A 13,897-nucleotide genomic window follows, 5' to 3' on the forward strand; every position below is an offset into this window, starting at 1 on the left:
CACCACTACTACTACTACTACATGCCAAGTACACCCCTCCCCTTCCCTCCCCATCCTACCCATACCGCCTACCCGTCAAGCACGTAGTCTCGATATCGTGGCTGGACGCCCCAGCCCCAAAGTGTAGGACTACCCCCCGGCCATTGTCTACTCGTCCACCAATCATGGCCGCAATCACTCCTTCTCCAGAGATCAGCCCCGTGTCAGCGGCCACCACCAATGGAGGCTTTCCCCGTGACGCCTTCTGCCTCAATCTCTCCACTCTGCCAGACACCAATAACTTCGTGCTTAAATCCACTCTAAGATCTCCCCATCTCCTCGAGTCCCCCAATGGCTTGTTCTCGGGAAGTGGTAGTGTAAACAGTACCTTCAAGAAGCGACCCCGCAACATGTCACAATCCTCTGGTACCGACCGGGAAATGTCCAACGACACCACCCCGCCCGCACAGTCAAATGGTATCGCGCCCACCAGCAACGGCACCAACGGTGCCAGCACAGAGCCACGCCCAACAAACAAGAAGCGTCCAAGTACCGACACAATAGACTATCCGCGGCGGCGCGCAACCATTGCGGTACATCAGCCACTTTGCTTTCATCTTGTTCCACAACCTTCCTCTGGCCCAGAAACTGACATCAACTAGTGTGAGATATGTCGGTCACGCAAGTCGCGATGTGATGGAACCAGGCCAAAGTGCAGGCTTTGCACAGAGCTCAACGCAGAATGCATCTACCGCGAACCCGGCATCAAGCTTGACGCAGGCGACAAGCTGATTCTGGAACACTTGAACCGCATCGAAGGCCTGCTCCAATCCGGTCTTACCAGTAACTTCTCTCTCTCTTCCCACTCGCCCGCAGCCAGCAACTCGACCAGCGAAGATTTTCTCGCCCGCAGTAGCGGCAATATACCCCATCTCGGCATGGTTCAGCCGATCAACGGCATCGGCACATGGACCAACCATCCTTCAAATATCTCGACCATGCCAAAGACCCATAATACTGCCGCGCTTAATCTGCTGTCGTCACCAATGATCCGCGAGCTCGTTTCTCGCCAGTATGACGCCAAGATCCTTCTCCAGCTCGAGATGACTAGGGAATCCGTAAGCCTCGGAGCCAGTCGCGGGCTAGATCTCTCCAATACAGGCGCATATGTTCAAGCGTATTTCGAGAGAGTCAACGTCTTCTACGCCGTTGTCAACCCCTACACCTGGAGTGCCCACTATCAGACTGCCCTCAGCCATGGATTCCGGGATGGCCCTGAAAGCTGCATAGTGCTCCTGGTGCTTGCGCTTGGTCATGCTGCAAGCACAGGCAGCATCACACAGCAGAATCCGGAGAAGGATCCTCCGGGCTTGGCGTACTTTGCTGCAGCCTGGAGCTTGCTGCCCACCGTAATGACAAGGAACAACATGGTTGCTGCACAATGTCAGATCCTAGCCGCAGCGTACTTGGTATACCTTGTGCGTCCCGTCGAGGCCTGGAACGTATTGTCGGGCGCGAGCATGAAGCTTCAACTCCTGTTGAGCGCGCCTGGTCGCGTGTCTCCTGCCGAAGAGGAGCTGGGCAAGAGAGTGTATTGGAATGCAGTCATGATTGAGAGTGATCTGTTGGCAGAGCTTGATCTTCCTCACTCTGGTATAGCACAGTTTGAAGAAGGATTCTCACTTCCAACTGGCTTTGAAGACCTGGGAACCGATGCTGTTGGTCGCGATGAGCTCTGGTATTTCCTCGCCGAGATTGCTCTCCGGAGACTACTCAACCGCGTAAGCTCTATGCTCTACATCCGAACGACGCCATACTCGAAAGGCCCAGCTGCTACCTCGATTGCGCAACTAGACCCGCTGGTCGTGGAGCTAGATTACCAATTGAACCAGTGGTATGCTGGATTACCGCCAGCCATGCAGTTCCCGCTCGACAGAGTGCCACTGCAGAACCCCGTCCAGACCGTACTGAGACTACGCTACTTTGCATGCCGCACAATCATCTTCCGACCCTATGTGCTTCTTGTGTTACAAGACGAATCTCTTGCCATGGACTCCAGTGTGCAGGATAATTGCCACAAGTGCCTTGAAGCATGCGTTCGTCAATTGGAATACATTACTGCACACCATGCTGGACATCTGCCTTATTTGTTCCAAGGCGCTCTTTCGTGAGTTCACCATCCAAGCCATTCGTGCATAAGCTAACCATGCTCTAGTATCATCTCGCAAACACTGCTCATCATGGGTGCAACTATGACACCTTCTTTATCGCAGCTTCTTCCGCCACCTGCAACAATGGACGATATCATAAACAACGTTGTTCTAGAGATGGAGCGCTACGCGCATCTTGCGCCCAGTCTTCGTCTCTCTGCTGAGATTATACGTGAAGCCGAGGGAAAGCGACAGATGTGGCTACGAACAGCAGGACTCAAATTTGAAGTTTGAGGGACTTGAATCATGGTAGTTGCCAGGCATTATGCAAGGCACCATCTGGCGCCTTGTGACTACCGGGCAGAACGGCTCCTACAGGACTAGGGGCAATGTCCATTATCGACTCCGCTGCAAGATTTGCCTTCCATTTTTGGTGAGCTCCGCGCACATATGCATTAGGAAGTCCTCACTACACGCGACGTTGACTATCATATACGAGACAAGAGCGGGGTAGTCGGACCAACCCAGTTCTGAGGTCAAGCACAGACCTGCACACCCGGCGTCCTATGTCGGTACCTACATACCCTATCACTTACCTATTGTATGTATGTGCTCCGCACAGACGACGATCAGCCTTGGAATCTTTGCAACATCCTAAGCTTTGCCTTTTACAGCTGTCATGATTGGTGAGTCCAGTCGTGGCGTGGCATCTGGGGGCGACTTTGCAAGGCGAACCCAATATTGCAAGCACGATGAAAGTGCTTGGCAGAAGACAACCAGCCAAGGAAAAGGATGCATGCTCCGGAAGAGCCGCATCCTAATGGAGAAGGTTACCCAATTGCCTATACCCCCCATGGCAGAGAAAGACCGGATAATCAGCGAATAAATAAAAGTGATGAATTGAAAGGACGTTCTGTGGAGACTGGAATGTATACTAGCCATACGAACCCGGCCCCGCCACGGGACGTTGGCCTGAGCCGCTGGCCATTGCCAGTTCTAGGATGATGGGCGTGAAAGAAGATTTCTTATGGTGGACCAGCACAAAGCTTTGCCAATTAGAAACAATGCCCATGCCCCATGTCAACCTTTTGCATCCAGCTCTGACCATGTTCCCGGCAGTGATTGTGACGTGCCTTTGTACATACATACATACATACTACTCGACTTACCTAGCTCTGCCCTCGTGCATAACACCCTAACACGGTAACACATACATGGCGTACGCGCGCGCGCACACACACACGGCACAATTCTGAACACCCACACATATCCATACCCACACGCACAAAACAGTGACTAACGCAAGTCCCCCGCACAAGTGTAATCTATATCATGCAGCACGGTACCGGGGTACCCAACCCCCTGCACACCCAACACCTTGTGAGCTTAAACGCCTTTACCCGCACGCCTAGCTTTCGGGCCTTCTGGAAAATGGGTGGAAAGTTCTTTGAAACCTTCGAGAAACCGGTCTCTAAACAGTAAGATGATGCTGAGCAGGGGTGAGGAGGGTGTGTAGGAGGGGGTCGCGTGGTAGGTGAGAGGGGAGCTGTCGTCAGCTCTTCATCTGAGATATTAGTACCGTCACTATTGGCTCATAGTCTTTAGCTGATAGGCACCGGGGCTTAGCCGAACTAACGCTGCGCAGCCTTCACCGATGGCCTTCTATGGATGAACCTATGTATGTACAACCCGCCAGTACATTTTTGTGCAAATCCATAACTATCGTGTCCACACAATGCCCATCAGCAGGAGGCGAAACAGCCACAAGCAAAACAGATCGTCGCAAAATCATATTGTACTTGTTCACGTGCCGAGGCATCCGCAGTAGCAATCATCGCTTAATGCCGTATGGATAGTATGCCACTAGGATCCGGAGCTTAAGCTAGTCAAACCCCAGGTATTTTGAAGACCGGCTTCTGCAACCCACGGGATATGACGATGTCAAACTCTAACCCGTATCTGCTGAAGAGGTCATGCCTGGTGCTTGAGTGCCTGCGTTACCATTGGTGATGTTCGGATTAAGACGACGCCACAGTCGGGTAGACGGGAGCTCGTGCCGCCACCACTACCACTACCAAATACTTGAAGTCTTGTGAGAAGAACATCTTCAAGACATGGCGCTGTGTCTCCTCATACCATTATGGTGCTGCGGTCTGGTGGCACACGACTGGATGTCATTGCAGACCCGATTAGGTGGATGTGGGTCGTGGAGAAGTTCCAGAAGCAGCATAGAATGCCCCTAGCCGTAAAGTATAAATTTCACCGACGATGTACAATCGCCATCGAGCGCTCGGGCTGCGTTTTCAGCCCGTTCCTAGCCAAGCAAATCCCTCTTACAGAACACAATCGTGTCAGCCCAATACGCTCTCGCCTATCCATCTGCTCGCCATCTATCCACGCGTCATGATAAAATTTGTTTCAAGATTGTTGGATCCTTCATCGTTGTCATCTTGCGTTCGTACGAATAAGATTTTCTCAATCTCCGATCTTCCCTCGGGCTATATACGGCCTCCAGGTGACTTATGAGTTCATCACATCTAGACCAGTTCGTATTGCTAGGTACGCAACTATACCCTGTCCTTAAGTTTGGAGTATTATCGTCCAGAATCATCCGTAATATTAAGAGTTTCTCAACATTCCGCCTCTTTAAGGGGTTCATTGACAATGTAGTATAATGAGCTACAAACGACTCATCACGTGAGCTTGACCGTATCTGCCGGCAAAGTAAATGCCGGCCGCACCTTGCTCGTAGCGTGTTATCTGAAACACACGCATACACTTTGACAATTACTTTGTTCCCTTTCCAACTATACCGAAAATGGCCCTGAGAGAATACTTATAATCGTCCGGTGATCTATTGGCTAGGTTGATTTCTAAAACGAAAGCGGATGGATAGGCACCAGTTGGGTTCTCGGGTTGCCCAAGGTAGTTAGTAACATAGTAACAAATCATGAAGTCGCGAAACATGAGTTCTACGAGAGATGTCATCAATCACATGAAAGTTGATTCAAGTGGAAGAAAGTCACCAAACGCTACCGAAAGCGCAGAGATGCTACTTGCCGAAAACATTTTGACTTGAAGATAAGGTGATTGGTGCATACTTGACCCTACCCGGCTCGTGCGTTAGCGTAGCCGGACCCACTAAAATTTCTTTGCAACTTGGGTGTCTGCGCGCGACAAAACACAACCACGACTGCATCTCCAACATCATGGCTGTCGACAACTCGCTCGAGTCGCTCCTCGCGACCCTCACGACATCTATTCAATCTGCTACCGAAGCGCTGCCCAATGATGATATCGTGCCTCCAAAGGAAGGAATCTCCCTGCTGGACGTAAAGAACGAGCTGCTTCTGAGCTACCTGCAAAACCTAGTTTTCCTTATTCTCCTAAAACTGAGGTCACGGAAAAGCAACCAGAAAGAGGCAGATCTGCACCCTCAGGATGAAGTCGTTCAAAAGCTTGTTGAACTAAGGATCTACCTGGAAAAGGGCGTTCGCCCCCTCGAAAGCCGTCTGAAATACCAAATCGACAAGATTTTGAGGACAGCAGATGATGCCACTCGTCGCACTACCCAGGCTCCTACAAGTTTGGCTTCAAGACCCAAGAAGATAAAGACAGACACGGGATCCGATTCAGATGTGAGCGATGCCGAATCAGCTGGGTCCGCACAGACGGAAGAAGACGAAGACGAAATGGCATACGGCCCCCGACGTGCCCAAGTTACACGCCAAAAGACGGAAGCCAGTCAGGAACGCGCTCGTGAATCTGCAAAAGACGGCATCTACAGGCCCCCCAAGATTACACCCATGGCCATGCCGACTCCAGAAGGTCGCGAAGCGCGACGAGAGCGCCATCCAGGAAAATCAGCTACTCTGGATGAATTCATCGCCACTGAGCTCTCCACTGCTCCCATCGCTGAGCCCAGTATTGGTTCTACCATTACACAGGGCGGCCGGCACACCAAATCCGAGCGTGAGCGCCGCGAAGAGAATGAACGACGCGAATATGAAGAAGCAAACTTTACTCGCTTGGCTCCAGAGAGCAAAAAGGAGGCTGCTAGGAAAAAGGCCCGGCAGCAGCGCGATGGTGGTTTCGGAGGCGAGGAATGGAGAAGTTTGGGCGCGGGCATTGACCGCATTGAACGACTTACGCAGAAGAAGGGCGGTAATTTGGGAAGCTTGGAGAGGAGTAGGAAGAGGCCTGTTGGCGATGGTCCAAGAGGTTCGGGATCCGCTGCCGGAGACGCGTTTGAGAAGAGGAGGAAGATTGTTGGAAGATATAGGTAAGACTACAGGGGGTTACTTGAAAATCAAGACGAAGAATTGCCCATCTTGTAATATTTCAACCAAACGATACTTGCCAATCTGCGTCACACATGACTTTGAACTTGCAAACTACATATCCACCCGATTCTGAGAAGCCGTGTTCACAGTCGATAAGAGATGGAGCAGAGTTCAAAACAGAAGAAACCTTGATCAACGAGCCGAGAATCATATGATTTCATGATTAATAACTACTTAATGCTTCTCGTCTCGTAAAGAGTATCCACAGATAGTCTGCTGATAATGTTCATCATCATCATGCCTTTGACGCCTATGCTATGCGTTCTGCAATGCTGATCCTTCCCAGTGCCAAATCGATGCTCGCCCTAAACATAAAACTCCATGAAAGGCAAATAAAAACCCAATGCGGCTAGGCGAAGTTCTTACGCCAAATACCTATACGAGTCAACCTGTGCGCCCTCTATGCGCTCAAGGTATTCACGTTCAATAAGCGACTCGATACGCTTCTTGACCATGTTGACCTCAGGTTTGAACTGCCCAACCAGTTGGCTGAGCGTCTCTGACATGAGTTGTTGATGCGATAGCTCTTTGCGTTGCCTAAGGAAGCTGGTTAGCATGCGACACAGTACATGGTACAACAAATTACGTACTTCATGATTCGCACAACAGCAGCCTCGATACAGAAGCCTCGCGAATCGTCGTTCTTCTTTTCTGTTTCTCGCCGCTCGCGATCACTCTCAACCTTGTTTCCTCCACTAACGACGCCAACTTTGATCTTGACAAACTTGCCTTGGAAGCCTTCGTTGAAGAAGAAGCGATCGGTAGGCTTCACGTCCTTGGACATGGGCTCTTTTACTAGAATACGCGTCTTTGGCGCTACAGCAAGCGACTGAAGGTTTCTGATCAAGTCACTAGGTGGTATGTTGGTCCGCGCCTGGATCTCCTCAAAAGTGATGTGTTGATTTGGAGCGAGATCGTTGAATAAAAGCAGGATAACCATGCCGTATGTTGACACGTTAAGCTCGTGACGACGCTCCTTGAACGAGCCGTCCTTTTGCGGTACTTTGGGGAAAACAGCCTTGATGTCTGCCGAACCCATGTTGGCTAGCCAGGTAAGTTGTCGGCCAGAGTGCTTCTGGCTATAGAACTTCTCAAATCCACGCCTGAGCTTATCAATAACGGCAGGGTAATTGCACCGTGGCCGCTGATCTTCTTCGTCGGCAGCTGCGCCACCCATTGTCTCAAGAGGCCATGTCATGCTTGTAAGCACGTTGATGGATAGCTCGATTCGCTTTGGGTCCTTATCGCCCAATCCTTCAACATGTTTCTTGAAGCCAGCGGTTAGCTCTTCGGAAATGGTCATGTCCTTGAACATGGCCTCTAGCTTCAGCGTAAAGTTGTTGCCGAGCTCAATCTTCATCTTTGAAATCATCTGCTTTTCGACTTCGTTGCTGATCGACTTGTTCATCAACAATCGTCGGCATAGATGCTTCTTGTAGTAGCGCTCGAAGAGATCCTTGTCTTGAACATATCGCAGTAGTATAATGGCCTTTTCTAAAACCGCGTCGATCTCAGACTCGGTCTTGCCCTTGATACCCTTTTTCATATTCTCGTCGATGAAGAGAGAGATGTACTCTGATGAGCGTGGGAAGGTTGGAGAGTTGATGAAGTCAGTGAAACTCTGCGTTTGCGCCTGCTGTAACAATGGATCGGACTCAAAAGACTCTCGCCAGATTTTGTCAAACCTGTCTTTGAGTGCAAGGACATCCTCAACCCACTTGATCGCAGCAACTGTCTGCTGGTTCAGACTCTTTTCTTGTACAGGGCCCTTGGCCTTGTCAGCAGGATCGGCGACGGGCACAACAGCAGGCGCCTGCGACGCGGCGATTGCATCCTTGTTGATATCCGAACCCATATCCACGATGCGCTGCTGAATGGCGCGAGTGATTTCCATCTTCTTGTCATCTACACGCCTGTTCAGATCGTAGATGAGATTTAGCTCTTCAAGCCTATGATTGTCAATCATGAAGCGCACGCCACTCTCCATTTCGACAAGCTCGTGTATGCGGTTTTTGATCAACTCGTCCTCCACTACCTTCTGAATCTTGGGTCCAGTGCTCTCTAGCAATGTCTGCTTGCAGCGCTCGTCTTCCTCGTAAATTCTTCGTCGCGCATGTTTGCAATATGCACCCGCATGGCAGTCGCGTAGCAACAATTCGGATTCGCCCCGGTAAAAAGTGCTGCTTGTCTCTAAGTACTCCTTCTCGAATGAAGTGTTGTATAATCGGTGTTCTTCGGATTCTATGTCAGCCTCATGCAAGCCTTCCAACATCCATACACAGGATTTGATAAGTTGCTTGTCAATGACGTCGCCATCGCGTTCCATCTGGATCTGGTCGAGGATGATGTAACTTAGCAGGCTGAGAATAGTGCGAGCGTCGGATGGAGATACTGGCGAATTTAGAATCTCGTCGCGAAACAGAACCATGGCAGCGTTGTAGATAGAGGGTCGGCGGTGGTCGGCACAATAGACACGATCCTTTATCACATATGTTAGCTTGTGTTGACTCTTTGTATGTTATGAAGAGGTTCCAGCCTCACCATATACATGAGCACGTCTGCCAGCATGCTTGTGCAGATTTGGTGGTCACTCCATGCCTGCCGCAGTCCCTTTAGAAACTTTTCGCCAGCGACGCGTCGCTCGTTGGGCGTGGTTCCGCCTATACTCTGCGGATTTACGAGGAGGTTTGGGGATATTAGTTGCTGGATAGTGCTGCGGACCTCGGTGCTGAGCCAGTTGCTTTCGAATTCGTGGACCTTATTGTATAGATTTTCGCCCTTCTTCTTGAGGACGATACGGTAGGCGTGGCGGTACAACTCCTCGTATGACAGCTTAGATGCATTTTTTGTATGTATTTCGCGAAAGGCCGCCTCGATGGTGCCCCATGTGTTCTCGAAATCAATCTCATCGCCATGTAGACCCTATGAGCGTGACATGATCAGTGTGGGACGGCAAGGGTGAATGCACAAAACTTACCCTTCGTGGGGGCCTTATCCGCTGCCTGCCCCGTCCTGCAATCATGTTTGGTAGTGTCTCGAGGGTAGAGTGGAATGTTCAAAAGCACAAGATCTTGGTGCGGTTGAGAGCGGAGCAAGGTCGATGGTGGCTGCAAGGCTTGGTGTGGCGGGAGAGGTCGGAGAACAAGGGCGCGTATGTTTAGCAGAGCACCAGCATGCTCGTGCGCCGCAAAGAAACAACGAATCGGAAAAGAATGGCTGGAGAGGTGCGCAAAGGCGTGAGAGATGAGGGATGAGGTCAGGTAAGAGTCCCCGCTGAATGGCCGCGGCTGTCATCGTCATTGCTTGGCGGTCGATCAACTTTAATCATTCTTTTGCCCGCGGGCATGACCTGCTATCTCAAACTCCACGCCCAGACAGCCGCCATGCGCTCCTCACCGTCTTTACTGCGCGCATTCGCCCGAAGTGCCGTGCCTGGGACAAGACTAAACGTCTCTACTGCTCGCATCCCAGCGTCCGCAAAACGCTTCCTGCACACACGGCAAACATTCACTGTCCTCCGCCCAGCGCCCGCACCATTGCGAGCGCCAGTCCCCTCCACTGTCCGCTTCGAGTCAAACACGGCCGCTCCCACGTCCACCACTGCCCCAGACTCACGGTTAGAACGCGACCAAGTCCCCTCGTACGAGCTCACCTTCACCTGCAACGTCTGCAAGACACGCTCGTCGCACCGATTATCAAAGCAGGGTTACCATCATGGAACAGTCTTAATCCAGTGTCCAGGCTGTAAGAACAGACATCTGATCAGCGACCATCTCAAGGTACCCTTACCATGAGCTTTCTACCCAGATACACACGCTCATTGCATAAAGGTTTTCTCAGACAAGTCCCTTACCATCGAAGATCTCATGCGCGAAAAGGGAAGCCTAATCAAGAAAGGTTCTCTGAGTGCCGAGGGCGACGTCGAGTTCTGGGACGACGGCACTTCTACGCCTCGCTCTGCACATTTCCATGCCGACTCTACGCCCAAAGGTGACAATCGCCTGTCACAGCTGCCAGACCCACCCAAACCCCCACAAGAATGAACGCTATGCTCCCCACACCAACTAGTTCACCGGTAGCTCACCTGCACCATGTTGCAATTGCCAGCACCCTGTATTATACTGTTTGAGTAATCATATATGGCCGATCCGCCTTCACCGAAGTTGCTCCCCTTGTATTGGATCTCAGTCATTGAAACGGTCTATTTTTCAAAATCACTCCGTAGAGGCATGCGCGAGCCTGTACCCAAGGAAACCACCCCCCCAAAAAAACAATTCACACAGGGTATCATATCAGCAAGCGTTCGCCCTTCCCATTACCATAACGCCTAATTCCAATGCTTTTGAAACAGAAGAGAGGCCGACTTCTTTCCCACAATATACCTGGACGCTAGGGGTGTAGGCCTGGTCTCATTGTTCGAGAAGATCCACGTGATGTTATCAATATCCCAAACTAGCTCAGCACTGCCGCGTGGATAGAAAACGACATCTTTACCCCTCCCCTCTCCTTCGCACGCCGTACAGAGCTACTTCACCGTCGTCCTGTCGCCGGAACTATCGATTTCTCCTTTGGCATCTTCTTGTCGTCGCCAAGCTTACCAATGGAGCTCTCTGTGTGCATGTGAGGCGCTACCTCGACTAGCCATTCTGGACTGATAGGCAGAACGGCTCGTGCATAAGTCTTGGACGACTCTACGATCTCGAAATAGACGATCCATTTTGGACGGTTCTCGATCAAACTTGACGATGGATGTATGAAGATGGTCATCCCGCTGTTGGAAATTGCACGATAACTCAATCCGTCGCGTGCTAGCCTGGCAGCATTGATAAAATAAGCTGATGTTATGCACTTACGAATAGCAACATGATTCGTGCTACCACAGCTGGAAAATGGTACCTCGACGCGATCACAGAGCTTGGTCAACTGGTCGCGCACGTCGCGAGCTCGATTGAGGCATCTCCACTGTAGAAAATTCTCAGTCGCCCATCGACTGTCAAAGCCACTGTCCTCAAACTGGTCCCATATATTGAGAAACGTCATGAAGTCACCACCTTCTTTGCTGCTGAAGCGGGCTCGAGCAGCATCTGCCGCCACTCTTTTGTCTTTTGGCCGGAGGAAAAGTGAGGCTGACTCTCCCAACACACTGACAATTGACAGTATCTCCTCGCGACAGCCGTACTTCTCCGAAGCAAGTATAGCCTTGGAAAGTTTGATGTCAAGTGGCAATTCTGCCATTCGTCGGCCAAGTCGAGTTAATTTTCCAGTAGAGTCCAGAGCTCCCAGCGCGTACAGATTCTCCAGAGACTTGATAAGAGATGTGCTTGATGGAGGATCCAGGAACTCAAACTCAAGCAGATTGTCGATGCCTAAAGCCTTTAGCGTCAAGACGACACCATCCAGGTTTGCGCGCAGTAGCTCGGGCTCAGTAGTTTCGCTGAGCTCATTGTAGAAGGCGTGTTTTGTATACAGGCGGTAGCAATATCCCTCGCTTGTGCGTCCAGCACGTCCTGCCCGCTGGTTGGCGCTTGCACGAGAAATGGGGCTAACGATCAGCGAGCTGATGCCGTTTGACGATATGTAATTACTCTGCTTGCTATAGCCCGAGTCAATGACATGGCGAATGCCGTCTATAGTTAGCGATGTCTCAGCAATGTCGGTAGAAATGACCAGCTTTCTGGCATTGGGTGGCGTAGGCTCAAAGACTTTAGCTTGTGCATCTGGCGGAAGCGCACTGTACAGCGGACAAACAATCAGTTCTTTAGCTCGCCCGCCCAACTTCTTCATGGTTGTTTCTATGTTCTCCACGGCAGCTTGGATCTCTTCCTCTCCGGTAAGGAACATGAGGATGTCTCCCGGAAGCTCTGCAGCCAAGTGAATTTGGAGAGCGGACGTGATACCGGCGCTAAGGTAGTTGGCTTCTGGGGCGCTCGTGTAGAGAATATTAATCGGGAAGGTCCTGCCTTCGACATAAAACGTAGGTGCATCGTCGAAATATTTTGAGAATTTGGATGCGTTGATCGTGGCAGAAAGGACCAGCAGCTTGAACTCTGGCCTGGCACGGCAAACTTCACGGCATAGGCAGAGCAGAAGATCTGAAGCGATTGATCTCTCGTGTGCCTCGTCGATCATCACCACAGAGTAGTTTGACAATAAGGGATCGGTCATAGCCTCGCGTAGAAGTACACCATCTGTAGCGAACTTGACAATGGTCTTGTCGCTTGTCTTGTCGTCAAAACGGACACTGTAGCCAACTTCGTGACCTAGCTTGCATCCATACTCTTCTGCAACACGCTTAGCCACGCTCATGGCTGCTACTCGTCTGGGCTGTGTGATTGCAATCGATCCAGTCTTCGTGTAGCCAGCCTCAGCCGCGAATTGAGGAATTTGCGTCGTCTTTCCCGACCCAGTATCACCGACTACAACAAGTGTTTGATACTTGGAAACGGCATCGAGTATTTCCTCGCGGTACTTGTAAACAGGTAGACTTTTGCGAACCTCATCAATAGTCTTGGCCCGCTTTTCCGCCGAGTCGAGTTGGGCTTGGAGAGCCTGTTTAGCGGGATCGATGCGACTCGAAATGTCTTGTTGGAATTGAATCTGATTCGAAGTATCGAAGACGAATTCATAGTCGTCCTCCTGCACTCGCTCGGCTTTCTTGGTCTGACTTTTGATCTTGTTCATCTGGTCTTCCTCCCACTGCTGGTATTCCGACTTGAAGTGGCTCGCATCGTCACGACGGTTGAGCACTTCGGCCTTGTTCGAGAAGTCGGCATCGGGGATCATGAACCCATCGCGGTGCTCGTCAATGGCATTTCTTGCTTCGGCCAACCTCAGAGTCTCTCTGTTCTTTGCAAACTCTTTGCGCTCCCTCTCTGATAGCCTGGATCCTAATCTCTCTTCCTCCTCTGCTTCATCGGCGACTTGACGGCGGAGGATGGCGAGTTGTTGCGCCTCTCGTTCAGCAAGGTACTTTTGTCGCGACGCGAGGCGGAGCGCGCTGACGTCTTGATCGCCGGTCTTGCGGCGTTTTGGATCCATGATGGGTGATTGGTGTATATGTGCTTGCTCGTAAGGGGGTGGTGGACAGCGAACGAAGCTCTCTACAAAATGTTGAAGCTCGGGCCAAGTGGCGGGAGAACAGCGGAAGCCGAGTCACGCTAAGGGGCTGTTCGGTTGCCTTCGTTACACCCACAGTTAACCTAGTCGTCACGCCTATTGGCGTACATCTATAGATGAGATAATAGAAGTAACAGAAGTAAGAGAGGTAAGAGAGGTGGGAGAGACAGACTGACGATATTGCGAGTTTGTAGGCATCGGAGCACCCTGCTACACTGCGTGCCCTTATTGCAACTACGGTTCGCTGTTGCGGCTTTCGTCGCAACTGTAGTTCGCTGTTACTGCCTTCGTCATAACCGTATATTGGTT

General features: G+C 51.0%; 7 protein-coding genes across 7 annotated transcripts; 5 read left to right on the forward strand and 2 right to left on the reverse strand.

Moving 5' to 3' along the window:
• Window positions 1-164: 164 nt before the first annotated feature.
• COCVIDRAFT_30945 (hypothetical protein) lies at window positions 165-2,423 on the forward strand (the record flags this gene model as incomplete). The annotated part of the gene is made up of 3 exons (XM_014696040.1): window positions 165-572; window positions 642-2,146; window positions 2,195-2,423. The coding sequence occupies 3 exons, from the start codon at window positions 165-167 to the stop codon at window positions 2,421-2,423; spliced, it is 2,142 nt and encodes a 713-aa protein (XP_014551526.1).
• A 498-nt stretch (window positions 2,424-2,921) lies between these two features.
• COCVIDRAFT_112636 (hypothetical protein) lies at window positions 2,922-3,134 on the forward strand (the record flags this gene model as incomplete). The annotated part of the gene is made up of 1 exon (XM_014696041.1): window positions 2,922-3,134. The coding sequence occupies one exon, from the start codon at window positions 2,922-2,924 to the stop codon at window positions 3,132-3,134; it is 213 nt and encodes a 70-aa protein (XP_014551527.1).
• A 1,135-nt stretch (window positions 3,135-4,269) lies between these two features.
• On the forward strand, window positions 4,270-4,655 carry COCVIDRAFT_42176 (hypothetical protein; the record flags this gene model as incomplete). Its single annotated transcript, XM_014696042.1, has 2 exons — window positions 4,270-4,439; window positions 4,469-4,655. 2 exons carry the CDS (start codon window positions 4,270-4,272, stop codon window positions 4,653-4,655), a joined length of 357 nt encoding a protein of 118 aa, XP_014551528.1.
• Window positions 4,656-5,338: 683 nt separating this feature from the next.
• On the forward strand, window positions 5,339-6,415 carry COCVIDRAFT_20234 (hypothetical protein; the record flags this gene model as incomplete). The annotated part of the gene is made up of 1 exon (XM_014696028.1): window positions 5,339-6,415. One exon carries the CDS (start codon window positions 5,339-5,341, stop codon window positions 6,413-6,415), a length of 1,077 nt encoding a protein of 358 aa, XP_014551514.1.
• Window positions 6,416-6,834: 419 nt separating this feature from the next.
• Window positions 6,835-9,494, reverse strand: COCVIDRAFT_112616 (hypothetical protein; the record flags this gene model as incomplete). Its single annotated transcript, XM_014696043.1, has 4 exons — window positions 6,835-7,009; window positions 7,063-8,951; window positions 9,014-9,394; window positions 9,450-9,494. The coding sequence occupies 4 exons, from the start codon at window positions 9,492-9,494 to the stop codon at window positions 6,835-6,837; spliced, it is 2,490 nt and encodes an 829-aa protein (XP_014551529.1).
• A 361-nt stretch (window positions 9,495-9,855) lies between these two features.
• Window positions 9,856-10,515, forward strand: COCVIDRAFT_42179 (hypothetical protein; the record flags this gene model as incomplete). Its single annotated transcript, XM_014696044.1, has 2 exons — window positions 9,856-10,251; window positions 10,303-10,515. The coding sequence occupies 2 exons, from the start codon at window positions 9,856-9,858 to the stop codon at window positions 10,513-10,515; spliced, it is 609 nt and encodes a 202-aa protein (XP_014551530.1).
• A 487-nt stretch (window positions 10,516-11,002) lies between these two features.
• On the reverse strand, window positions 11,003-13,510 carry COCVIDRAFT_112655 (hypothetical protein; the record flags this gene model as incomplete). The annotated part of the gene is made up of 2 exons (XM_014696045.1): window positions 11,003-12,524; window positions 12,909-13,510. 2 exons carry the CDS (start codon window positions 13,508-13,510, stop codon window positions 11,003-11,005), a joined length of 2,124 nt encoding a protein of 707 aa, XP_014551531.1.
• Between the last annotated feature and the right edge of the window lie 387 nt (window positions 13,511-13,897).

This window comes from Bipolaris victoriae, assembly GCF_000527765.1.
Source record: "Bipolaris victoriae FI3 unplaced genomic scaffold scaffold_136, whole genome shotgun sequence".
In the NCBI taxonomy this organism is placed as follows: Eukaryota; Fungi; Ascomycota; class Dothideomycetes; order Pleosporales; family Pleosporaceae; genus Bipolaris; species Bipolaris victoriae.